The 27,720-nt window shown below is 37.9% G+C and overlaps 1 protein-coding gene across 3 annotated transcripts in view; it reads right to left on the reverse strand.

Moving 5' to 3' along the window:
• The window catches only part of CTNNA3 (catenin alpha 3), a 544,923-nt gene extending 530,043 nt beyond the window's left edge, over nt 1–14,880 (reverse strand). For 2 of the 3 annotated variants that reach the window (XM_075717292.1, XM_075717291.1), the window contains exons 1-2: nt 9,690–9,791; nt 2,236–2,428 (exon numbers count right to left, since the gene is read on the reverse strand). In XM_075717292.1, coding sequence (XP_075573407.1) covers nt 2,236–2,428; nt 9,690–9,791 — 295 coding nt within the window. Of the gene's footprint in view, nt 1–2,235; nt 2,429–9,689; nt 9,797–14,855 lie in introns of those variants that run through there. The other variant, XM_075717289.1, reaches the window with a different exon arrangement.
• Between the last annotated feature and the right edge of the window lie 12,840 nt (nt 14,881–27,720).

The following is a 27,720-nucleotide window of genomic DNA, read 5'->3' on the forward strand; positions in this document are numbered from 1 at the left end:
CTCTGGGACTGATAGTTTTGTTCCCATCTGAGTGAAATCATCTAGAGCACTGTTTCAAAATCCCACTATACAGTAAACACAAGCTGTAGCCACATGCAAAAATTCATAGAATCATAATTTATTTAAGAGCATATTAATAAAAATACCTGCCAGTCACCACAGAAAAATATGCCCACAGAAAATTAAATACTATATGCTATGACATGCATGGCATGCAAGCACAGTTTACCAGAATTTATGACCCACATTCTTTCAAAGAGCTTGAAGTAAATAAATAACATGAGACATTCAACAGCAGCAGAATGTGACTTGAATAATAGGCTATGAAGTTACATATGAAGTGACATACCACAAATTAAAAATAATACATAGCTTCAAAGGACTAAAAAGATCTGCAAAATTAACAAACTGCTATTTACTTTACAATTGTTCACCAACTTCTTAAAATTAACTTGTGCAGTTTGGCAAATCCTTGGAGGAAGATTGGCTGTGAACACTCAATTTGTCATTGCATAACGATAGGTGATAACATGGACTTAACTTTCTTTTAAAATGTATGAGGTGTATATAATCTACTTTATGTATTATTTATTTTTGTAGTTATCTCTGGCCTTGGCTGAGAATCAATAAATAAATTGAAAATGTGAAATATTTTTATATTATCTATGTATAAAAATCAATATAGAACTATATATTTTATTCATCTTGTGTTATTGGCCTGGAATGGATGGGCTAACATTTTAAGAGTACTCCCAAATGAATGATTTTTTTTTTAAAGGCCTCAGTTGATCAGTGTGACAGATAACAATGATATTGCCGGTCATAATGCTTTTAATCACAAAGGGCCTTAAGGTATCTCAGACACCATATGTATATATCACACTCTAAAATGCAGCCATCTCTGGATGCAGAGGAAGCCAATAGCTAGTACTCACTACCCTAAACAACAGTGGAGACTCAGAAACCATCCCAGCTGCACATGGAGGAAGACAAAATGAAAAAAACAATTTAAAAAATCCTAATTAAGTTGCAACTTTAGTAAGAGCAGGGCGATATAAAGACCTGATGTAAACAGCTAACAGGCAGTCCTTCAGGCACAAGTTGTCGCATGGCTTAAGAACATACACCGCACTGCTCAGCAGTGAAAAGGCAACCGAAGCCCGCTTTGCCCCTTGACACAATCAAGCCTGGCTGCTAGCTCATTCGATAACATGGGCTGACAATAACTTTATGGTACAGACCATTGTTCTTTCTTTGTCTGCTCCCACTTGTTTGGGAAGGCTTTCATCAGCCCCTCTTAATCTGATTCCAGGCAACCCTTGGGAACCATTTGTTTACAAAATTCACGGAGCAATAATGAAAGGACTTAATTCTGAAATGACCAGGCACTAAATGCATTACTATTCTGACCCCTTTTTCCTCTGAAACCTTCTCCTGAATCAGTTTTCAAGGTTGATTTCTGCAGGAACACATTTTGAACATCTGTCATGCAGCTTATTACTATTTGAGCCTGGCCTTCATATTCACCCAATAGGCCCTGATTATCCATGGGGAGAGTAAAAATCAACAAAGCAACAACGAGCCTGAAAGAAAGTGGCTAATGCAGTATTCTCAGCCGATCATAAAACCTAGTCCTATTCTGGGAGTCTGGTTGGAAATGGGGAGATAGGTCATGAGGAAATGGAATACGGCAAAACTCACCAATGATGAGCTGCTCTATCATGAGGGGATGACTCTTACAGCAGGTTAAAGAATCCATCTTCCTTCTACCAAAGTCTCAAAACATACCTCCAAACAGGACTATTACACCTTCCCAAATTAAGTCCTTACTACCGCACAAAAGAGGGAAGATTTCTGGTTTTAGATTTTTAACTAAAATGCCTTAATCCCAGATTCAGGTAAACAGTTCTTTTCCAGAAGAGCATAAAAGCATGCATTAACTTAAAACTCATGCTTAACAGCCACTAAAATTAACAAGGGGCATCCTGTCTTCATTGGGGGGGACAGGACCAACAAAACTTCCACTGACATAAGCAGTTTTCCACAACAGGGCCCAGCTTACACACTTTACCTCCTTCTAAGTGGTATCTGAGAACATACAATTAGAGAACTCAAAGTTCAGACATTTGCACATCAAAACGTATTTCTCATGAATATCCTAGCTTCATTTTGATACCAGTGTTACATGGTTAAACTAATTCCTTGTGGTGCCTAAATTATTTGTTATATACTTACTCTCTTTACGGACATCAGCAAGTGCTGCATGAAGTTCCTCTTTAAACACAATTGCTTCCTTGGCAATTTTTTCCCCCTTGTCCAACAGATTCCAAGTGGCTTCTTCCACAGAAGCTAGCAAGACACGAGCTCTTTTGGAACGGCCTTTTTTCTTACTAGAAGGATTCTGTGGACAGTTCACTAGTGTTGTAACCTACATTTACAAGAAACAAAAAAAGACAATAGTGGTGTAAGTTCTATAATAAGTGAATTTATATTGTTCTCAAATTTAAAAAAAAATAAATCAAATTAATATAGTTGAAAACAAGCAATGGGATTCCCCCTGCTTTAGAGAGAGACAGGCAACCTCAGCATACATACTGAGAATGGGCAAAACTATTGAATCAAATTTGACAGATAATTTTACTTAATACGCTTCATCTTTGTAGTATTCTTTCTGTATGATCAAAGCAAAGTCAATAGAAATCTCACTGTCATATTAACCCTGATGCAAACTCCTGACACTGCTTATTTTAAAATTTCCTCATGATAAAACAAAAATTACTAATGCTACCCAAGGAGTCTTCAGCCAAGGCAGGAATTATAATCAGTACTGAATCCTTCCATACTTCCAAGTATGGAAAGCTTAAATCTCCCAAGTTAACTGGTAGGTTTACTGCGGCTTTGTCCAAATTACATTTTTTAACAATGCACTTCAACATCCATAAAGAGCTTATTTTTATATAGCATCCCACTCCACATTCCTCATCATCTGAGCACAGCCTCCACACTCCAACAGAATGTTTCTAACAGACAATGCTCTAAGGCATTGCTTGAGCTGTCACACTAAGGAAAGACTTCTAAAAGATTTTCAAAGAAAAAGGTGTTAAATAGCTATTTTAAAACATACTTTATTTTCATTAAGTTCAATGATGTTTTTTAATCCTCCTTCTATTCTGTTCTTTGTGCCAGAACATGGACAATATAGTATTAAGAACAGATCTAGCCTTAGAGCTTAATGAACACATTTTATATGCATACAATTGCTTCATTTCATTAAATGGCAACCCAATCATCAACAACATTGTTTAAGCAAAGCAAAAGCTGTGTATGAATTTCTCAGTCCAGCAGGCAAACTTAGCTAATGGCTGCAGTACAGCTTGTGGTTTGAGCTGGTCTGTGGAAAAGGGCTCCATTCCCAGGAATGTAATGAGAAGCGCACTACCTGTGCCCTAGCTCACCTTTAGCTCCTGTGCATGAATTCATGCACTTCCATGCTTTTCATGAATCGGTACTTCTAAAAGTAACCGACAAACATCCTCTGGGAAGCACTTCTATGAACACATCTTTGAAAGACAAAAGCCCTGACCCATACATCATTCATGTGGAATTTTGGGGGGAAAAGGAAGACCAGCCACTTGACTTCAACTGTTTCGGCATGTCACAAGGGAGACAGCAACATAAATACCTCTGGCTCAGACTGTTAAAGAGGACTTGGGTATTTTTCTGACTGTGGCTCAAAGAAAGTAAATGAAATTATTCATTGCACATAAATCAGCCATGGTAGAGAATGCACTGGAAATAGGAATCTTAACATCTTTTATTTTAACAAACCCTATAACATTATTTCCAGAGCACGTAATGCCGTTTCAATTATCATATTTTTAAGAGCAAGTTAAAGACATTACAGGCTGATACTTCCAACAGGAAAGGCATAAAACATTGTAAAAAATTAGAAGCTGCCCCAAAAACCAATCAAGTAAAAGACATTTTTAAATGTCTTAACTATTTAATCACTTTTATCAGAAAATTATATATTCTATTTCTCAGATTTTTACTGTAGTCTCCTTTTTATGTAAAATACTATTTATGTACTGTTCATTTCATGTGTTTTGGAGGAAGAGGAGGAAAGGAAACAAAACAAATGGAAAAATAATCATTCCTGCAAGTGAAAACTCTTGACTGTAAGACCCTTCATCTTCAGCATTGCTGTCAGGAAATATCAGAGGCACCTTCTGATCTCAAATACAAGTTAAAATTTGATAGGTAGTTCTGAACACAAAAAGTTTATGCAGATCCTACACAGAAATAATTGAACTACACAGTAGCTAATATAGCATGCCCTTTTGATCCATTGTCAACACAGCTTGTACAGCAGAAAACACAGTCAAAATGATATCATTATAAGAAAAAAGAAAACATATCCCCATTAATCCTGCTCGTGCTTGGCTGCCTTTCCAGTTACTAACACCTTCATATTGCCATATACAGCATGTCTCCCAGCACTGAACAGAAATCATTGCCAAGAGGTTATTTTGTATCTCTGGGAGGAGCAACAGCATTGTGCTAGAGGCACAAAGTTTTTTTAAGTGAGATTTTCAAGCCCATATGCCATCACAGCTGCAAAGCCAAATCACATTGCTGTTGCCTGTTATTGCCATTATTTATTAGGCTGAAGGGGTGGGATTTTTTGTCATCATTATCCCAAATACTGAATTCCAAAGGGATTGTGCAGCAGTTCTTCCAATGCTATATTCAGTTCCTGCCAGCCTTTACAGACAATCTTTTAATATTGCAGTAGTTAAGGAAACAATAATCAATACAATGTCTTGGTACCTTGAGTATCAAAAGATTTGGTTCACCTTTGATACTAACACAAAAGTATTTTAAAGCATCAATCATAAAACATTCTTTTTGTTTAAAATTTAGTTCAGTGTAACTGCAATCCCTAGACATTTGAAAAAACAAGACATGAACTCAGCGATCTATTAACAACAGCAGAACACCCTGCTCACTGTTTCAAATCCGAGTCAGATGTTTGAGGATAACAAAGTATTGCCCATACAAATAAATACTGGTTAATCACTTCCAGTGTGCATAAAGTAAACCCACCATACACAGAACTAAAACCAACAGCGTATGTTTTCTGTGTGAGCAAACTTTTGTCAGTGTGGATGACAGGTGAGAAAAAATGCCTTGCAACTTGCCTGTTTTTCATCAGTGATGCAAGGGATTCTAAAATCCATGGATGTTTCTACATACTCTGTAAAACTTACCTATCTCTTGCAGTCATAAACTTTCCTTAGCTGTTAGGTATGCATAAAATATAAAGAGATGGAAGACAAGAGGTTTGGCAAGGAAAAACTCTTACAAATATTTGCTTATGTATACATACACACACACAACACACATATATTAGAGTGTATGCGCTTACACAAATATATACAGAGCGCTTCAGATACAATATCCAAATAAATAGCAAATTTACAGCTTATAAGACTTGCAAAGACTGCAGAGCAAAGGCAGTTATGAAGCATTTCCTGCATGAATTAATGAAGCTATATGAATCTCAAGTCATATCTTTCAAAACTTTTACTTGTACGTAAATTCAAGAGGAAAAAAGTCTTATAATAGTTTGCTACAAAGCAAATTTATACCTAGCCATAACTGTAATCATTACATAGTATAGCAAAAAGATTAAACAGACTTCAGTCTCTGAGAGTGAGATAAAACAAGAGGATATTTTCCATTACATTAATTGTTATATTTTGTAAACCCAGCACAAGCATGACAAATATTAGACATCAGCTATGTGAATGAAAACACTTTATGATCTACTGATTGCTTCACACTAATTGCTCCATGACAGTATGCATGTCTAATAAAAGCCCAGAATTAAGGAAAGATTGTTTGTCTGAGCATGTATCCAATTTACATCAAGGCAGCTGTCAGCTGAATGATGTCAATTTTGACAACTATCATTTTTAATCTGCCAGATGGGTTGATAGAGAACTTTACCTAAAAGCCCTCCTTTCAAAACTAATGTCCTCAAAGCACCTGGAATAAAATCAAATAGAGGCCATGGACAGAGGGAACTCCTTCTGGTGAGAGGGCTATTGGACAGCATTAAAGAAACTTTTTTGCAATACATAGAAAACAGAGCACAGCTAGTAGTACATCCCCATGAGAGAACAGTTTATAAGGTTGGACACAGAATTACAGTAATGCAGTTATGCCACTTCCAGCATACGAGTTTCTATCTCTGCAGAGCCTTGCACAGCACTGTTTGAATTACCACCCTAGGTCAGGCCACTGTTTGGGATGCAGAGAGGGAAATGCAGTGAGACTGCCGCCCCTGCAATCCCCCAAACATTGTAATTTAGGGGCATTATTTTAGTCCAAGGATGGAGAAGTTGCCAAGTTGGAGAGGGTTTTATACAAAACAATGCGTTGTACTGTTTTCACAGTTTCAAAGTGATCACCACTGCCAACTGCATATTGCAGGGAAGAGAGAGAATCTAGCAAAGTCATTTGCAAAGTTACTTCCACATAGGCTGGTTCTGCCTCCATTTTCTCCCATATTGATGCTGTTAACCTAATGATTGCTCTAACACTTAGCATAACTGGCTAGGCCATACTTCAGAGAATCTCAAACACTTCCACTGCTGCTTTCCTACCAGAGCGTTACAAGACTATTAAATAAATAAATTAGAACATAAATCTCCAAATAAAGTTAACTGTGTTCAAAACAGCAGCTGCTAAGTGAATCGGGCCAGAGCATAATACTATTCATTTTTATCTGTGACTGATCTGAGTCTCTTTCTAATCATAGATCAGTTTTCATTTATTACCTTTCCAGCATCTCAATCATCCTTCATTGAGTATTAGTTTTAATCCCTGCTTTTGCATTTTCAACATTTTTTCTGTCTCCTTCCCACTCAAAATGCAAGCTTCCCTTCCACAGTTCTGTTACGAAACAAAGCATTAAGGTTGAGGTGGGGAAAAGACAGCCAAAATCATATTCTCTTTGAACCAAAGCATTTCCATTTTTAACAGGCTCAAGCTTTGTAAAAATGCTTGAGAAAAGCTTCAAAAAAAAAAAATTAGATAGTTTCTTTGTTTTGTTCTGGAACTGTATTTCTTTGTTTTGTCAGGTTTCTTTCATCCTGCAGAACTCAGGCCAAAATTTACATTTCCTCATCTCCTCTAAAAATACCCACAAGTGTTGCAGCTGCCTGAGCAGTATGACCCTACTGGTATACAAGAGAAGGTTTTAAAATGCAGTCTAGACATCTCTTCCTACCACTCTGAAACTAATTTTATAATCCATCCGCATATGATGCTCCACTTTGACAACTTCCCACAAACCGCTGAACTGTTAACTGAGGTTTTATACACCGTCAATCACACCCAGGCAAAAATAAATAAAGGCAGACAAAATGACTGAGAGGCAGCTCAGTTAATAACAGCTGGAAATTAAGTAATGATAAAAAGAAAAGGCTACTTTCTGAAGAAAAGAATCTTCCAGAAAGGACAAATAAATAAGGGAGGTAAAGAAGATCAAGTCAAAAATAAGAGAAGAAATTTCAAAGATGATAATGAAAAATGAATAAAAGAAACTGGATGAGTTAGGGAGAGGCAAAAGTTTCAAATGGGGAAAACACAACTTTATTTGTTAAAGAGAAACTTATTTCAATGAATTAACTGATTTTTTTAAAAGCAACTTTTTCTATAACTGTTATAAAACACGACCAGCACCTCTTGCTTTTCCTAGCTTTTAGAGCACATACAGCACTCCTGGAATAAATAAAGGACTTTTCCAACATGAAAGTCCAAATAAACGTAAGAACCATCACACCAAACGTACTCATCATTTTATTGTCCTCATCTTTCATCTCTGTATTCTTCTTCCCTCCAATCATTATGTGCTGCCTCTTTATTATAATCTGACTGTTCCCTTGCATCTCGTCACCACCCTTTGGCAAGCCCAGGGAAACAGTATGCAAAGGACTGGCTCCCAGGACAAAGAAGGAAAAATGTCATCAGAGGAGTTTGTGTGAAAAGAAGTGCATTCCTGGAAGAACAAAGTTTACCATGTACCTAAGTGGCTGAGTGCAGTCAAATGAAGCCCATGAGTCGTATGAGAAGAAAAAAATATTTTTTCCTTTAATATCTGTCCAAGTACAATAATAATTGTTTCAGTTTTAATTAAAAAGATTTTATCTCTTTTTTAACAACAGAAAAGTTGCAAATTGAAAAAAACAGAACAGAAAACTTAGTAGATACGTCCTTACCTTTTTTTAATAAGCTGTACACCCCCAATTCTTACGTGTAGATAAATAGAGTAACAGCCAGAGTACAGTATTCAATCTGGCTTTGCTCTATTTACCAACATCATCCTCCCAGTATCAGTTTTGTTTGTTGATTGTTAACATAACCTATTTAACAAAAAGTTATTGCCTTGTAAGAGGCATTACTCAAAGAGCTTGGAAAGATCTTAATCCACCAACCACTGAAACTACTTCCTAGCCATTATACCTGACCATCTTCACAACCTGAAAAACAGCAAAGCATTTTTTGTACATTAGCAAGTGAAAGAAAATTCTGAATGAAGTCACACCTTTCTACCATCTACACAAACTGCAGCCAGAGCAGTGACTGCCATGTAAACACACCCTCAGGCACCAGGAAAAGAATACTAAATAAGCAGTGTACAGCTGTGGCAGGTAGCTTGATCTACATCATCTTGGCAAGGCTGAAGGACACCGATAAGCTGGCATCCTTGCGCTATGTGTAATTGACTGATTAAATGCAGGTACCCCAACATCTTTGTTCTATGTACAGTGAAGAGAAAATGCAAAACAGTTTGAGTTTCAAAACAGAAGATGTCCTTTCTGTTCTTTACCCTGTAACATATTGCTACAGAGGTCTTTTAACACTTTCTTAGTTACACACATTATTTGCAAAATAAGGTCAGGTCTTCAAGTAGGTCCTTTCCATTGTATTAAAAAAAGCATTTCTAATCCATGCCAAATATAGAGATAATGAGAGAATCTTCAACACACTAAGCACTGCATATTTAACCAGTGAATACTTGAAATAGAACTGGAATATGCAGTAAAATTGATCCTCTTGGAAAGAAAATTCTATCAACAAACCTGAAAGCATTTTTTTAAATCCCTCAGTCCAAGTTTTCTTTAGCTGGAAGGAGAAAGTACTACAAAGGTTTATACAATATGCAACAATTGCACTGTTCTTAGGTCATCTCTTCTGAAACGCAACAGAATGCAATTCTTGTCAAAATTCACATAAACAAACTCACCTACAGATTTCAAGGCTCTTCTTTCCCACTCTGTCCACTACTTGCAATATGAAACTTTTCACGTGTTAGAAATCCATTTGGAGTGTATTCTACATTTAAACATCCCCTAGATAATAGTCTACAAGAGACTAGCTAGAACGTACAACATTTGTTATGATATACTGTGTGGCATTTGCAAAAATGGAAGCGACTAAATGAATGACCAAACCTGGAAGACGACAGATCCCCCTGGACAGTTTCTGAGCCAGAGTAAACTACAAGTACAGAAAAGCTGTGAGTATGCCTTTCATAATAGCGTCCTTAGCCAAAGTTCTTCAGCGTTATTCCCTTCCCTCTGTGGTTATCCAATTTATTGTCTGCAATACTAAAATACCTGAATTATCAATGGTTCCAATAATTTCTCCACTGTAAATGTCTGGATCTGCAGATCCCGAGGATCAATTTTCAGTTTAATGCTTGGCACTTTTGATGACATTTCACCTAGGTACAAAACAAAAAAAACCTGTAGTAAGCAATTATTAGCCATGACTGCAAGTCTCGCTGCCCTCTGTCAGAGCCCAGAGACTGCCTGTGGGAGTACAGAATTGGTTCCATAACAGGCAGGATTTCAAGAGATAAAATGAATTTTTACGATTCCTCATTTCTAAACTGTTAAAAAAATATGCAGATACGTGCATAAACCGTAAAATAATAGATTTAAAAGTACATAGAATTCCTTGTCTTCTCTTCCAGATATCTAAATTGACCATATCTTAAAAAATACACGACGATAATTGCATTAGAAGACCTTTGAATATAAGTTCTCTAATAGTCAATAAAAAGGAGCTTTAAAGCAAAATTATATATGACATTATTGAATTTATCACAAAACCAAACCATTAGTGCTATGTGCACAGTATCTGTATCTTATTCCATGTGCCAAGCTACAACGGTCATAATAAACACTTTAAGAACAAAAATAGATACAGCAGCCCTTAAAAGTCCTAGCAATTAATAGCAGGAGAAAGCGAAATATTTAGTTATTTTACACCCTGTAATAACAAATATGTTCTAAGTGTCAAGACAGATTAAGTCAAGAAAGCCTATCACTGAAGTCAATAAGACAGAAGTAAAGCTAAGTAAGGTCTTTAAAATGAATAAATCATTCATTAGGAGCTTGATCTAAAGTCCGCTGATGTTAATTTAACGGTTTTCACCGAGTTCACTGGGCCATGGTTCAGGCCTTTAGCCGCAGTGAAATGTGCATGTGCCAACAAAGAATTATAACTGTGCTTTAGTAGGAATGCAACTGATTATCATCCCAAAATAAAAGACATTTTAGATTTTCCAGTAACTTAACTTCCCATAAAACATAGCTCAGCAAAGCCTTTTTAGCCAATAAAGACTTCAAACACACAAATAATGGATATCTGTCCTTTTTAAGCAGGACTTATTACAACCATTGCTGCTGTATAATAAAGTAATAAGGTACTGCAATTGTGCAGGCTAAAGAGATATATTGTCACCTTCCGGTGAACCTAACATTGATTTAATATACCACAGTAGGTTTAGGGTTTCTATAGCAAGTTGCGTAGAAATTGATCTGAATTGTTTATCACAGAATAGTTATCCACATTTCATTTGCAAGCAAAGATAAAATGAATGATAATTAAATAATTAAGGTTAAAGGTAATTTAGGGTTTCGCCATTCTTAGTAAAGGTTATACAAGTGCCAAGTTTATTCTTCTATTACAAGCTATACTAGTTGCAGCGCTCAGTTCCCACAGATTCAGCTGCATACAGTCAGGTGATAGCACATCAAGAACTGATTTTTCAGTTTTAATTCCAAGTCAAAAGATAAAGAGAACAAAAACTTGAGATCACACTGACCAGAACTACACTTTTCCTTCTATGGAAACTAATAATAGAAGGAGAACTCTAGAAACGTCAATGCAAATTATTTGGCCATATTTTACACATTTAACTTTTAGATACTTGTAACAAACCCCAAGGAAATAAAATTTGAGAGTCCCAAAATCGCCAGTGTCAGTGGTTCTCTGTCCAACGAATCAGTAGGTAGGATACTCCCACAGTTTTGAAATACTCCAGTTTAACTTATCCCTCTGTTTGAAGGGAACTGAGCCCCCTCATCATTCACTGCTTCAGAAACAAGCGGTGGCTCCTAGTCAGGGAAAGAACTGCAGCCCTTCTGCTAGCTCAAATGGTTAGGTTGCAGCTATGCAAGTGTACAGACCACACCTCTTATTCACAAAGCCTCACTGCAGCTGTTACAAAGTGCTTTGAGATGGATGACTCAGTATTGTCTGCTGGTTCTGTTCTACTCATTGTAAAACACTTACTTACTGAGCTCAGAACAAAACAGGCTGAAAACACAGCATAGCTCTAGAGGCTGGTGGTTAGGGCATGCTCCCAGAAGGCAAAATATTTTGTTTCCAAACTTTGCTTAACTAATGTTTTCATAATTTCAGACCAAGGAAAAACCACAAGAAGATATCAAAAGTCAACAAACTCAGAATATCTACAAGCACATTCAACATAATAAATGTCCTGCTGAATCAGACCAACAGTCCATCTAGCCCAGTATGTTTGTTATGGTCAGGCTATCAATTCTTGATAATACACTGTGTATGCAACAAAGCGAGAAATAAGGCAGGCTCTTTCCATCTGCTGTTTAGTGGAGGAATCACTAAGAGACAAACTCACAATCACCCAGAGGGCTTCACACAACTACAGCTTAGGTCATCATGAAAGTGCAACACCTCCTGGTTTCTTTATATTGTACACATAACATCCTTGGTGAGCTGAGCTTATTCTTACAGCTCAGGCCAAAGACATGCCCACTCTGTACTCACACCAGCAGGTTTGTGGTTTTTTTTTTTTTTTACTTCTTATTTTATCTATAGTGATTCTCACTGTTAATACCCATTTGTTCTTTATGTATAGAAAATAAAAACAAAAGTGAAACTGATTTCTCAACCATATAATTCTTTGGAAATACTCTAAACATATAATGATGTAAGTAAAGTCTATAAACTCAAAAGTGAGAGGTCTAGTACAAAATGCAGTCTCAAAGGGCCAACACCTATTAACTGCATCATTTTATTGACCAATGAATATACAGAAAGGTTTTACGTCTGCAAAGTAGATGAAAATTCTAGCTTTCTTATAGCTACAGCTATACAATTATTTCCAGCAACATTTATTATACTAGCAAGGGAACTATCAGTAACCTGGAAGCCAGGTTCCCCCAACATTCAGACTTCCACACAATCCCTTGAATTAAAGATAGCATATATTAATGGGAGATCCTTTTTAATCCATTAAAGTAAGCTTTCCTACAGTACTAATGACTTGCTCTGAAAGCCACAAATGTCTGTCATTCACATCCTTGCTCTTCAATAGCTTATTAAACTGCCTCTCCCATAACAAAACAGTGGTGCATGCACCTTTGTTTGACTGCAGTGTTGGCAAATAGTGCATCACGCCTGTGCCCACCTGTCAGCGTGTCGGTGCAGCCTATGAACATACAGCAGAGAAGCACCCACGCTGCTGAAAAGCTGCTTCTGCTGTGTCCACCCCTGAATCAAAAACCCTTTTAATTCAGAAAGATACTCTCCTCCAGCTTCACTAGGATTGCAGCAAACCACATCATTTCACACTCTCGAAAAGACAGACTTTTTTTTGCCATCTGCAGCTCACTGGTTCTCTAAATCTTTGGTCAACACTTCAATTAATCTGCCTTTTATTCACATTAAAAAAAAAAATCTTTACGATATTGCTGGTTCACAGCCCTTATCTTTGACATTTTCACAAGCCTCCCAGTATACAGGTACTTCTTGAAATCCATCACAAATAGATGGTATCGATTGTGCTGTGAATTTTTTTCTGGTCAAGACATACATCAGTTGCAAGGGGACAGGTAAGAACTGGATGGAGGTAGCACTTCATGCTTCTACTGAGATTTGAAATCGGTAGATGATTTGCAAGTTATTTTTTCTGCAGCTACATCCATACAACTTCACAGTGGCCTCCCCTCAATTCCTTGATAGAAGGGTGTCAGCAACTGCTTTACTCAAAATTCAGAAATAAAACCTTTGCTGCTTATACTACAGGTCGTCCACAATGATCAGATCTTTTGAAAATTTGGCAGACAAAAATGTAATTATAGTCACTTCCTCTTACTAGAGATCACTGTGCTCCAGAATCCTACCACTAAAGCAGTCTCAAACTTGGGAAGTGTTACAAATCCAATCCCATTTTTGCAGATCAGAAAAATGAATTCATGTGCTTGCTGTAACTTTCCCTTTTCTGGGTTGTTCGGGGGTTTTTTGGTTTTTGGTTTTTTGAGGTTTTTTTAACTTTAGCATATTGTCTAACATAAGCACTTTTATTTTTCACTTGAGCCCTGGCTCAACCGGCTTTTGAACTCAACAATAGCTTTTTAGCCTTGAGTCAGGTCCATAACTTATCATTAACTGAAAGTCAATTGCAAAAATTATTGTTTCTGAAAATTTCAATTATATTCTAAGGTATAAATAACCTGTTTAAGGGCTCACTTGCTGATTCTAGTCTTTTTTTTTTTTTTTTTTTTTAAAGTAAAATTCTAATGCTTCCTGAAACTTCCTTAAAGCAGACAAAATATGAAAACAAGCTTTCAAGCCAATGCAGTGAAAACTACAAAATCTTAAATTATTTTGATACCCTGATTACATACTTTTAACTTACTAGGCTCTCCTTACTGTTATTTACCATATTAGCTAGTCAGTATTTAAATAGGGTGGTTTGGTTTTTTTTTTTTTTAAATCAAGGCAAGAGTAATAGGTGATAGAAAGAAAAATATGAAGCCAGTAAAGATCATTCTGGGGTTTTCTCTGATATCTCCACTTGGAAAGTGAACTTCTGTCCTTCCAGATCATTTTCATTAAGACAACAAATTTTGGTGCTTGCCTCAGAAGAAAACGAGAATCACAGTCCATCTTCTATTTTTTTAAAATGCATGTGTCTACTCCAGTATAATACGCCCTCTAATTACAGCAGGGATCTCGACTGCAAGATATTTTGGTAAAAGGCTTCTATAACCTCACACTCGGTTATATTAACCTTTACAGTAGGCAATTTCAGCACTGTAGACCAGCAGCTCTTACAACACTTAGGATGTTAAGCATGTGTCACAAGATACAGTTGTGTCTCAGAACAGCCAGAAGAGCAACCACCTGCACACTCCTACGAAGTGCTACAAACTTTAAGATAATGAGAATTTTGTCTTTTCAGCAGACGTGTCCAAACTGCAACTGCTGAGTCTTTTGGTATAAGAAAAAGAGACAGAAGAAAAACAGTCAAAGTTTGTATCCATCTGCAATACAATGTGAACACAGTACCTGCAGCTTTTAAACAATCTATAAGTACACTGTATACAGACATAGATAAACTAATTAGTGTCAGAAAGCAGAGCCAAAGATATTCTGCATAAATTAGAAAACGTTAACTTTAGAATCCATTTCCTGCTAGATCATTAGAAAGCCAATAGCACATCACTCACCTATCCTAGAATATAAATGGTCCATATTCAGCACTAAAGCAACTGCCTATGTAATTTCCTTGTGTTAGGAACTTCAGTGCAACTGCTATGGCTCACTATTTGGCTTCTGAGGCATCTGCAAGGGACTGCCTGACAAGCTCTCCAGTGTATTTCAGGATGACTGACAGGACATAGTGGCCGCTGGAGGGGTGGCAGGGGGATGGGCATCCTTAAAGCTATATACTAGAGCACAAATATGTCAAAAAAATTTAAAGTTAGAAAGCTTTTGAACAATTAGATGACATGAAACATGTCATTACTGATACTTCTGGTGATTATTCTCCTAATTTGCAGCAGCGCTATTGTTTTCCCATACATTCTGACTGTATGCCAACTTCTGTCTCGAGGCAATGACTCAGTCTCAGACTTTTGAGCTGGACAGCAAAGGGATTCATAAGGCTCTCGCTCAGTAACTTGGCACCAAATTTGTTTTCTTTGGGTTTTTTTTCTCTATTGTATGTTACTCTACACTGACATACAATATATTATCATATCAATTTCATAAAATGCACAGGCCTATTGCCTTCTGAAAAACAGGGAGGACAAGAGAAAACATTAAAACCAAGCAGTCTGGATTAGTATTTTTAAAGAAGATACACATGGCCAGGACACCTGATGACTTCCAAGACGTGAAACATTGTTGAGAATATGTAATAGCATATGTTTTATTAGTTGTTCGGTTCTTAATTTCAATATTTATTCTACAGCTCCATCAATCGGTGCCAACACCACCCTGGGAATAAAACATTAGTCCTTTTGCTACAGAGTCAGTACAGCAAGTGCAAATCAGGTTTAAGACTCAGAAACAGTCTCTGTGTTTTCTTTAATCCTCTGATACATGAAATAAGATATTCAGAATGCTAAAATGTACCAGTTCTGTTTGCAATACAGCAGCATGGACTTTTTTTTGCTTGAAGACCTGCTGTACTTTGTGGGTCAGACCATGCCCTGGAATAGAGAAACACCTCTGACACCTGGGAAAGATCTGGCCCATTTAACACCAGCAAAAAGCTATAACGCACCTGCCAAATTATTTACATTTCCATACAAAGCTGTCAGGCTACACTCTAACCACCTCAAATTTTATCACTTCTTATCCCTAGCAAGAGGAAACATGTCTGTTAATGCAAAGACACCACAAAGGAAAGAAGGGCTGGAGAATTGAAGAAGGTGGCAAGATTCAGATCTGTTAATAACATTTATTCACTGAAGGCTACTGTATTTAAACAGGCTTTGCATTTAGGTGTAGATTTGAAGTGAAGTAACTAAGATAATTTTTAACACCGAGAGCAAAAATGAAAACAAACTTTTTTTTCTTAAACATTCTCTTTCACTTCCCTCTGTGTCTACCTTCTCCCCAGAGCAATTTTTTAATCTATTGGCCAACTTCAACCACATCTGAAAAGCAGCTGAAATTCCCAAGGACACAAGGTTTCCACCAAGTTCTTCAACACAGTTCTCAGCATAGTCATACATCATCCTTTATAATGAATCTATCAAGGAAAATAACACAGCATAAGCCTCATTCTTACTGGATACCAGAGAATCCACAGGGCAAGGAACAGGTTATGACTGACCTAAAAGCATGAAAAGCTTTAATTAAGGTTTATGGAAAAAACCAAACATTTGAGATGGGGAAAGCATCACACCTGAATGAACTTGTCTCGTGCAGACGTTCTTATGTCTAGTGAGATAGCAAATGAAGATTTTTTCCCAGGGTTATAACATTCAGAACACGCTATCTTTTCCTTGTTTAATAGTCATGCCTACTTTTTCTACAGTGCATTCCACCAAAGAACTTTTTCAAGCAGAGGTCATCTTCCAATATCACATAAGGAAATAGAATCACAGAGGAAAAATTATTTACTCAAGATCACACAGAATGCCAGTGGCAGAATCAGGGATGTAGCGCTGGGATACAACCATCTAGTCACTAAAGCACCTTACTCACACTTTCTTTAACTGAGGCCAATAAACAGGCTAAGAGTAAAATGCTTCCAAACACAATTTACACTAAAAATCTAAACAATATAATCTCATCTTCCATACTCATGCCAAAGTTACCCAGATACCAGTATTTCTTATTCTTAGTAAGGTCAACTAATACATTCTTCTCCCCTATGAAAATTACTCCTTGGTTGAATGCATACAGTTCCAGCCAGTTGCAACACACTGACAAATTCTAGGAGATGTTCCAGCAGAGGTGTGAATCCTACAGCCTGACCAGCTACAGAACTTTTGGCTTTGCACTAGCATACCAGACTCTGCTTTTCAACCAACAGCCATCCAAAAATGTGTGTTATGGTCCTCAGCCTACAGCCACAGCAAGGAAAATATTCTCCACTGTAGTGTAACCATGGAAACTCAGGAACCTGACAATGCTCTCACTACATTAGCAGTAAGTGAAATAATTCCACTGATAGAAATGAAGTTCTAGTGGATATACACCAGTACGGGTGACAGCAGAATCAAAACAATTCTGCTTGGTTTAGAAATGCTTTACCAATCTTATCTTCATAACATTTCTAGCAGGTACATTTTTGCAGGTACTGGAGTTTTTGGTCTCAGAACTGCAGTTGTAATATTTAAGATATTGAAAAAGCATTTACTTCAAAAGACAACAAAAAAAGAAGGTGATGTGACATCAGATGGCAGCATTTCATTCAAGAAGAAAAGGTTTTCATTAATTCTCTTTGGACCCATTTCAAATTCTTAAAGAAAAAAAAAATCTTTTCACATGAGTCTGTGCTATTTTCACTGCACGCACTTTGAGCGCAGAACAAGGACCCCTCTCTATTTAAGTGGAATGCAGTTCCTACACAGATGGCTATCCTCTGCTGGTAACGATAGGTTAAGAAGGTCTGGCTCCAAGCCCTCCCTTTTGTTATCACTTTTAAAGTGTTCCTATCTCTATTCAGAACCAGAGACTCTATTTAAACAAAGTTCAAGTTGACCTTCCACTAAAAATAGGATATTGTTCAACTCGTTAAAAAAAAAAGACAACAAAAAAATTCCATGATGTGCTACTAAAAGGTTTTTAAATTTTATTTTTGTTAAATGCAATCCCCTCATTTCCCCTTTTTGTTATTTGCTGAGGGTTATCTATTGCAACATTATGCTATACTGTTTTGCTTAACAAATGTGTATCTCTTAGTTGCAATGAGGTAAAAACCCATGGTTTTCCATTCTCTTTGTAGAGCTGCTACTCTTGCCAACTGATTTTGTTGTTTCATACCCATGCATTACCCCAAGATGCTTCACCATCACATACCATTTTATGTAACTATTTTGAAATTGATATAAAGGTTTGCATTATTTTTGTCCAGTGACCCAAACAGGATAATTCTTCTTCCCTGTTGCCTACAGACATGCACAAAACCACCCCAAAATTAAGGGTAGCATATGTGATTGATACTTCTTAAGCATATATTAATTTTCAGATATGCATGAAAATAAAAGAGAAATGGTTCTCAGAAACTACATCATTTTGGATGTTGGCAAGCAGCTAGTTAGCTAGCACCTAAAAAAGCATGATCTAAAAAACGGGACAGAAAAACAGTATTTAAGCAAGACCATAATCCCCCCATGCCATGCCTGTATACATGGACAGACCTCCGACATGAATATGAATTTTTCCAATGGGGCTCCCGGCGCTGCATGGCACCCTATTTCCTCTATCAACTCAGACAACTGGTTTTAAATCAAAATGGGGCTCAGAAGAAAAACCTTACTTAGTTGATATATCATGTCTGGTGAAACAGCTTCAGAAATAAAGACTAAAGATATTCCTGCCCATTTTGACCTCCGATCTCATTCCAACTCAAAAAGGATTTGGCTAAAGAGCATTCCAAGGTGGAGTAGTTTTCTAACATGGACCAACAGATTAGGAATAGGAGAGAACAGCAACAATTCCTTATGTGTTTTTTCTAAATGCCTCTCATCAGGCCTAATTCTTTGCTGTTGGATGTCTTTGGGGCTTCACTAGCTATGAACATAGCTCTTGTCTTTAATAAGAGGAATCCAAAAGGATTTTACCTAATGGAAAACTGTCTTAATGTACATATAGTTTTTGAAATATGACAAGTGTTACATTGAATGTAACAGCCCTCCATTACCCCTCACTTATAAACAAGTGCCTTTTGTATTTTAAAATCAAAAATAAGTGTATAAAATTGCCTTGTACAATAATTCAGTATTTTCAACACGGAGGTGATAAACATACGTTTACATAAACCTTCCTCACATTAGATGCAAAATCCAGCAAAGTACCAGATAGTAAGTTAAACTTTTTAAGATAACAGCATCCATGCAACATTTTGTCCTTCCTTTTCCAATACTCCAATACGTTTTTTTCACATTGGAAAATACGCAAACACATTGCACAACTTTGGCTAGTAACTTCAACTGTCAGATCATGAGGATTTAAAATATTCAGAACATTTTAAAAAAATCATGTTTAGAACTTCTTTGTCTAGAAAGTTGGTTAAGAAAACCAGCTTTTTAACTCAAACTTTTGAGAGGATTGTTTAAGTAACTGTAGTTCCATTTCACTAAGTGGAAAATTCCCTTCATTCCTCTTCAATCTTACCTTTTGTATCAAGAATCTAACAAGAGTTCCTAAAACAGCTCTGTGAAGAACTCCTCTTGATGCAGCTTGACTCCAGAGGCACTGACAGTGACACAGCAAACGGTTGCCTGACATTCCTAGTCTATGAGAAACAAAATAGGAGGGGAAGAGTCAAAATGGGGAGGGTAGTCCCATTTGGGACCTCCTCCTAAACTGTTAGTTCCTGACTTCACTGACAACTTGCTACTGAAAATACCACTTAAATAAATCCCAACCTCATTCCTAGTCTTACAAACATAGTTTGGCACTGAGCTTTTAGACCCTAAATCAGACAGCACTGAAGTCAATGGCAAAGCCCCCTCGGAAATTAATGAGGTTTTCATTGAACACAAGAGGGGAAAGAGGAAGAAGGAAAGCAAAGGCCATTATTGTAAAACCCAGGTCAAATATAGTTGCAATGTACATATAAAAGTTCATAAACCATGCTGTACATGACAATCTTCTTCACTTACCTTCATGAAATACTCAAAACATACTTTCAGATGGATAATCCCACATTTATAAGATTTTCCACCAAGGCAGCCATTTAAGAAATGGACATGGGTGAAGTTTTGCGAATTTGCTATTATAGCAAATTTGAGTACCCTGAAGTGTGGTTAAGCACTAGCACTCATGTAAAACACCTCTGGATCCTGAAAAGGCAGAGGTTGCTCAATACTTCTATCTATTCTGCTAGAGACTCTCTATTCTGCTGTTTAAGATCTGAATGGCCTTAAACCATTCAGTCTGAAAATTCGTACAAGGTCCACATGTCGGGCTGAATTTTCTTTTTGGAAGATTTCAACCACAGCAGCTTGGTTATTTTTAGTTGATTTAGAGGTAAAAATGGCACAGACAGCCTGAAGGCTGAGGTAATCTGACACCAGCTAACAGCATTGGAGAGGCTCAACTAGAAGGGAAGAGAGAGAGGCAGAGACCTGAGGAACAAGTACATATTGTGACTACTCACAGGTGAGTTAAAAAACCAAGACTTGGACAGACATAAGAGACAGTACTGAAATAGTTGGAGGGAATGGGGGGATCAATCACCTGTCGTGTAATGGCCAACTGATTTCAGTAGCATCTTCTGTACTTAAAGCTGCATAGAAGGAAAAGATTTGAAAGTCAGATAAAAGGTGTATACAGAACATCTTACAGAAGATTTTTGTTCCCCTGCAAAAGCATCAAATATTATTCACAGAAACTAAGAGGACTTTCCTAGATGATATAATAATTTATTATGGAGAAATGTACCTGGTATTGCCATGTTAAACTTAACAATTTTATTCATAATTCATTCCTCTGAGGATTTTTTCGAGGTTCAACCTTGAAAGATAATCCTGTCTTTGCTCACCTTCAATTCATGAATTCAGAAGGCATGAACAACAACAGTCAGAGAAGAAAGCTGCTGGTCTAAGAAAGATTTAATTTTCTGAGCACTGTATTAAAACTATGTGATGCAATCCAAGTCTAAATCTTACTAACTGCAGTTAGTATTTCTCAGCATTTCTTAGCTCACTTACTTCTTCATGAATGTCATTTGAAAGTTAAGAACAAACAAAAATGCAATTCACTTAACTGCAAGATTCAATATAGACAAGTGGAGTTATGTAGATGGTCCCTATTACACTTTTTTTAAATCATTAGATCTTTTTAACTACATCAGCGCTTCATTTATGAAGCGAATTACTACAGTGGTGGTAAACAGAGATCCTCCTTATTTTAATAGGTACACTAAGGAAAGGTGTGGAAAATGCTAGTTTTATTTAAGGTTCTTTGTCCTGTCATCTGCATTGTCAAATGAAGAATGGGATTCACTTGCTTAAGGTAAGCTTAAGCTAAGCAGCTAGTGCCATTTTAAATACCATAGGCTGGATATGGGGATGCTTTATGAGGCCAAAAGTGTCTGAAATTACTCTAGACACCTATGCTCAGGCACCTGAATCATTCCCAAGTTGTCTTTATCTTAACAAATCTTCCTGTTAATTTCTTGCTATAAAGCTTTTCCACTTGAACTTGGGTTTGATAGGTCACCTGTGAAACAGTGAAAGTGGTAGGCACATGTCATTACAAGTAAGCATTGCAAATTTTGAAGTTACGCAGTACCCACTGCAAATGCCACTGCAGCACCAATTCTTAAGTACCACTAAAATATTCCATACACAATAGCTAAAAATGTGTTAATGGCATGCATTACCGTCAACTACTATATACTATACTTTTTCCACCTTGGCTGTCTTGCAGATTTCCTTAACAGCCTTCTTGTAACCTTGTCCAACCCTCTTTAACATTTGCTCTCCATTAACTAGTCGTAACCCCTCGTCTCATAACTTTACATCTTGCCAAGTTTAACCCTCTGACTTCTATACCTAGCCCATCTTTCACTAACTTCATTCAGCAGTTTTAATCTGTTGTTGTGCAATGTTTTGCTGGTCAACCCAATCCGATAGCACCCACACAGAAAAATGAGTTCTCACCACAGAAATTCCAGTCATTTTGCTGTGAAAACTACATTAAAGTAATCATGAAATAAAACTTGCTGGAGTTTTTCCTCAATTATCTTGTTCTATGTATATATTTATTTTTAAAAAGGTATATTTTTAGATAGATGAAGTTATTCCTTTGTTCAAAGATTTCTGTCCTTTTCTGTTACATTTAAGAAATTAACAAAATAGTTGATCACTCGTTCAGGTACTTAGAGAGTTCCGCAGCTTCTTACAGGCCAGCAGTTTGGCAATTCCTCTGACAAATTACAAGAGCTCTACATGCTGGAGTCATTTCATTCTCTCCTACCAACAGAGTTTATTCTTCAGGTTTTTAAAACAAAATGAACCAACCAAGCAGCACATCCACTAAGCAATACCAAAAGGTTTAACTCAACATAGAAAAAGAAGCCCAAAGCAAAAGGACACAAACCCCTACTCCCAACCCTTCTTTCCCTCCATTTCTCTTTCCAATTCATGGTGCATTACTTCAAAAGCTCTGGTAACTTCAGGGATGCAGGCAGAACTGGCAGGTTTTGAACAAGGGTCTTGTCATCCCAAACCAACAAAAATAAGCACCTTGTTACAAAAGGCCCTGAAAGCACTTCCATGTTTTGCTGATGCAGCTGCTGGTAAAGGTTAAAAGAAGCGTTTGCACCGATATGCCAGAAACAGGGCAGCAGCGGTGAGTGTGTGTGCTTCCCTGGCAAGTGGGCTGGCAAGATGGATGAAAGCAAAAGACACTACACTAAAAACATCTGTTAAAACCCCTATATTAAATATATTTTTGCCTACTTACATGCTCACACCATTCATGCCACAGAAATCAGTCTAAAATCCCAAAAGACCTCTGAGCAAAAAGCAACCAGGTCCATGACACACCAGAGTATTACCACTGCACCTCGAAACGCCTCTCTGAGCCACATTCTCTCTCCAGTAAGAGGGGACATTCAAAAACCTCTTCTTTATCCCCGAGAGTCTTCCCAGTTTCTACATCGAGGGGGCCATCTGCCTCAACAGCCTGTCGAAGCCACACGCTCCCGTTACAACCTGCATTCTAACCTACCCAACTCCCTGTTTCCACCTCTCTCCCCTCCGGCTCTCTGCCCCGCCTCCTCCTCCTCCTCCACAGGCGGACGCAGGTGCTCTGGCCCCATCACTTGAGGCAGGCACGAACCCCCCGCCCGTGAGGGCGAGTCTGAGGCGGGAGGGGGCGGGGGGGGGAGCCCACTCCCCGCCGCCGCCCTCTTGCTCCTCACGCTGCTCTGGCTCTGGCTCTGGCCCGCCGCCGACGGGGCGCAGAAGGCCCGGGGGGGGCCCGCAGGAAGCGGCGGAGCGGCCGCGCTGCCCCCTCGCCCCGGGGGCGACGCTCAACGCCTCTGCGCGCGCCAACGCAACGGCCATGCGCGCCCCAACGGCCCCGCCCCAGCGGCCCCGCCCCAACGGTCGCCGTTCCCGCGCGCCCCCTGAGGGGCAGGCGGCCGCCTGAGGCGACGCTGCCCCTCGCTCCCCGCCTGTACCCTGACAGGTAATTTGTAGAGGGAATTCCCGGCTTTTAATCCACCCGCTGCCCGCCACACGCCTGTTTTACCAGCCAGGCTTCTTCTGTGCCGCGCCATGAGCAGCCCTTGTTCGCCGTTTGTTGGCAAATGGCGCCTACCGAGAAGGCCGCTCGCTAAACCAGCTGGTGAGAAGAGCTGCCACCGCCATGCCGCTTCGGCTCCCAGGGAGCGGGAGATGAAGTTTCCACAGGCAGATCCCGCTGTTGGCAAACGTTCCTGTCAGATCCACTTCCGAGTGGTAGTTGTGAGAATTGAACATACAAATGTGCGCTAAGCCTATTTAGGTTTGGGGATTTTTTTAAGTTAAATCATTTTATGTCAGTGTTCATGTATCTCTCCTTCTGACATACACTATTTTTTCAGGTAGTAGGTTTTTCTGTCTCTTTACTAACTGTCATGATTTTTTTTCCTTTGGCAAGGTTCTGCTTTCGTATGTTCTGCTATAGGACTCCGGATAGAATTTCACAACTTCGAATGACAGCTAGGCCTAGTCAGAGCCAGCACTTCTGGCAAAGCACATTGGAACTGTAATAAATCAAATTTCAAACAAGGCATCCATAAAAATAAATCAAATTTCAAATCCAGCAAGGCATCCATATCGCCATTGGGTGTATCTTGGTAGTAGCGTATCTTGGTCTGCGATCATCCAGGTAAGGAACCTGGCTGACGTCAGGGTTTCATGCATCTCGTGTACCTGGATTTCATTCCCACAGAAGGCGAGTCAGAAAGTTGTGACTGGTGAGTGGCTGAATCAAGCCCCAGCATGCCATCAGGGCATGGACAGAATGTGTAACCAGATCCAGGACCTTAAGACTTACCCCTGTGTCCAGCAGTGTAGGTGTCATCATGTTTGCTTAAGTAATTTAGACTACACTAGGCCGAAGGAAATTTTAAAATCAAAATTCTTTAACAAAACTTCACACTGCTGCAATAACTTCTGACGTTACCTGTCACTTGAATCACTTCAGAAATAAAAGATTTTTTTTTCCATTTACAGACAGCACATTCCAATATTCTGACTGTCCATTTGCCTTCAGCTATTATCTGTAAGTAAATTCAGTAATTAGTAATTTCTTTCTATTTTCAGTTGCTTTACAAATTCATTTACTTTTAAGGGAAGTACTGAGCAGAATTAATACATTTCACACTTGTACATTATTATTTAATCAAACTTGTCAGAACTGTAATTGAATCCATAAGCTATAATTTTATGCAAACAATAGATAATATTTAAAGAGAGAACTCTTTAAAAACAGCCTGCTTACAAGGCAGTACTTCCTACTACTACTGAAAAGCCATGCAGTATGAAATTAGCAGTATGGAAACTTAAACTGCAAAATTAATCATATCACCATGAGCGTCAGAAATGAAACAGCAGTGCCTGCAGTTCCTGAACCTATGTTTAGGTCTTCTTGGGATCCACACAAAGAGAAGACACAAGTCTCAAGACTTCTGTTGCTTGAGGTTTATTTCTTCAAACTATCTTTTGGAATTTTCACCAGGAGTACTTTTATTAGGTAGGAAATGTAGGCTATAAAGGTGAGGATAACCAAAAATCAAAAAAGATGAGAATATTCATGAAGATCACAAGGTTCTCAGACAATTCAAGAACAGCACCTTACCACTGTTTCTCCACATGCAGCCCACCAGCAACAGAAATCATCAACAATGTAGACCTATAAAAATCAAACTTTTAACCATGAGTGCTAATAGTGTCTACCATAGATTTCTGCACAAGCCAAATGCTAACAGTAGATACGTAATTAGTAGATTTTCTAATATTGTATAACAATGTATACGTAGAAGTTTAGTTTGAAGCAAAGAGGACATTGAGCTGAAAGACATAGGATAAGTTGACTTTAAAGGAATCAAAGTTGCACCATTCTATCTGTTACCGAGTTTTGGCTTCCCTACATTCAAGGTCTTATAATTCAAAGTATTTGATTTTACATGTATAAAGAATTGCAAAGGCATAATGCTACAATCCATCACTGAGGCTTAATAGGTATTAAAGTTAGAGTGGTCATTTACCCAGGATAATTGCAACCTGTCAATACTACAACTAGATTTTATGTTTAGGCACAAATGTGTGTTTCAGGGTTAAGCCAACCACTGATCAACAGGGAGATTTTTCTGATGAAGGGATTTTTTCATAATTGCCCACTCTATCTCATTTAAGCTTTCTTCTAAAGCATCTCCTAATATGGAGATACTAACACTAGATACACCTGCTGGTTTTACCCAGTATCATCATTACTTGTGTAATGACAGTGAGAAAATAGCCTGTAAAACTCAGCAAAATCACAGTTTTTAATTACAACTATTAAATAGACTCTATATATTGGGGGGGGGGGATCTATCAAACTGGAAAACTATGATTAACTGAAAACTGAAAAAAAAAAAGTATTTTATTTTAAGATTTGGAGCATACAAAAGGGAACAACTCTTTGAAGTAAATCAGGTTCTCCGTACCTACATAGGGATTTGTGCTCAGAACGGGGACAGAAGTCAAGCAATGCAGAATGGGAGCCAGAAGCATATTTTAGTTTCATATAAGTGGTAAATATGTTAGTCTTCATTTATGGTGTTGCAGATGCATTGTGAAAGCTAGGTCTAATTAATAATGCTACCATGAGGGCATTTTTCGCACAGAGTACCACTTTTGTACAATATTTAGCATACTCTGATTTTGAAAGCATATCCACTTACCTGCAACATCACAGGTATTTGTCTAGCCACTTACCTTGTTTCTGTTTTCATAAAAATGTAGTAAATGTGTGTACAAAACAGTTGCAAGTAGAAACATGGAATATGCTTTTTGTATAAAACCCAATAAATCTGGTAAACATGCATTAAGGAAAAAGGCTCCAATCCAGTAGTGCACTGCACACATGCCTAAATTTGCTAGGATTATTTACCTAAAAAAAATAATGCAACTAAACATTTGGCTGCATTGACACCTACAACGATGTTCAGTGCTATCATTTGATAATCTTGTAACACTGAACCTATAATTTCATTAAAATTTAAGTAGAACTAATAGCATCTTTCTATAAAAGATCCATTACTGAACATATGAGAAGACTAAAGGGAAAAGCAGACTCTACACACTTTGTTAACTTTAAGAGTCACATTTTCAAGAGTTAGATGAACGCTTCAACATAAAAGTGCCTCTTTTTGCATATGCATGGATGTGTAGACACCTAAATTAATATTTACCTGCATAAGCAGGATTAGCAAACAGTACACGTTTACTCACATACTTGTGTTGACAGATGTCATACTTCCTTCTTTTAAAATGTTGCATTAACTAAGTTGATTAAGCATCTGTCAGCAGAGCCAGACAGATGCACAGGAGACTGCAGCTATGTTTGCATACAATGAACATGTCAGTCAAAAGCATCAGCACTTTTTTCATCACTACCCTGCCAACAGCCATAAGTGCTTGATCAGAAAGGACCAGCACCAGAAAAACGGTTTGGTTTACATAACTATCAGGAATTTTTTGTTGTTTTTCTAGATAATGTCTATAAAAAAAAAACCTCGTGATACCAATTAATTCCATGGAGGCTGCCCCACAGTTATTACGTTGCAACAAGTTTTGTCATCACTGACAAACTGACAAACAAGGAAAAGTTCCGCATGCCATAACCGGGGACCTGAGCCACTTGGGTTCTCCAGTTCTGGGCATCCTCTAGTTGCAGTTCAGTCCCAGAATAAATTCCATATTCACAAAAATTACAGCTGCCCATAGCAGAAAAAGAAAATGGCAAAATAACATATATTCCATGAGAACCTTTCTCTGTTTCAGGACAGAGAAGGTTTTATTAGAGTTGTATCTCGGAGACCATACTGGTACTCACTATTCATATCTGAGGGAGACCAGAAGAGGGGAAGCCAGAGCAGAGCTCTGACTTTAAGTAACAAAGGTGTTACAAGTTTCTAAAAATGCTACCATTGCCCAAGCAGTAATTAATGTCTTAATCTCAAGAAAGGAAAGGGGTTTAATCTTTTCCGTTATCCAGATAAACATCAGCGATATCCATTAAATAGCCTTTTGGTTTAAGACAGCAGGATTCCATTCAACATTTCTAATGCTAATGCATGATTACTAGATCACATTGTGTCAAATCTTAAGCACTTTGGTTGATTGAAAGTTCTCTTGCATTTTATTA

The sequence above is a fragment of the Pelecanus crispus genome, chromosome 10 (genome assembly GCF_030463565.1).
Source record: "Pelecanus crispus isolate bPelCri1 chromosome 10, bPelCri1.pri, whole genome shotgun sequence".
In the NCBI taxonomy this organism is placed as follows: Eukaryota; Metazoa; Chordata; class Aves; order Pelecaniformes; family Pelecanidae; genus Pelecanus; species Pelecanus crispus.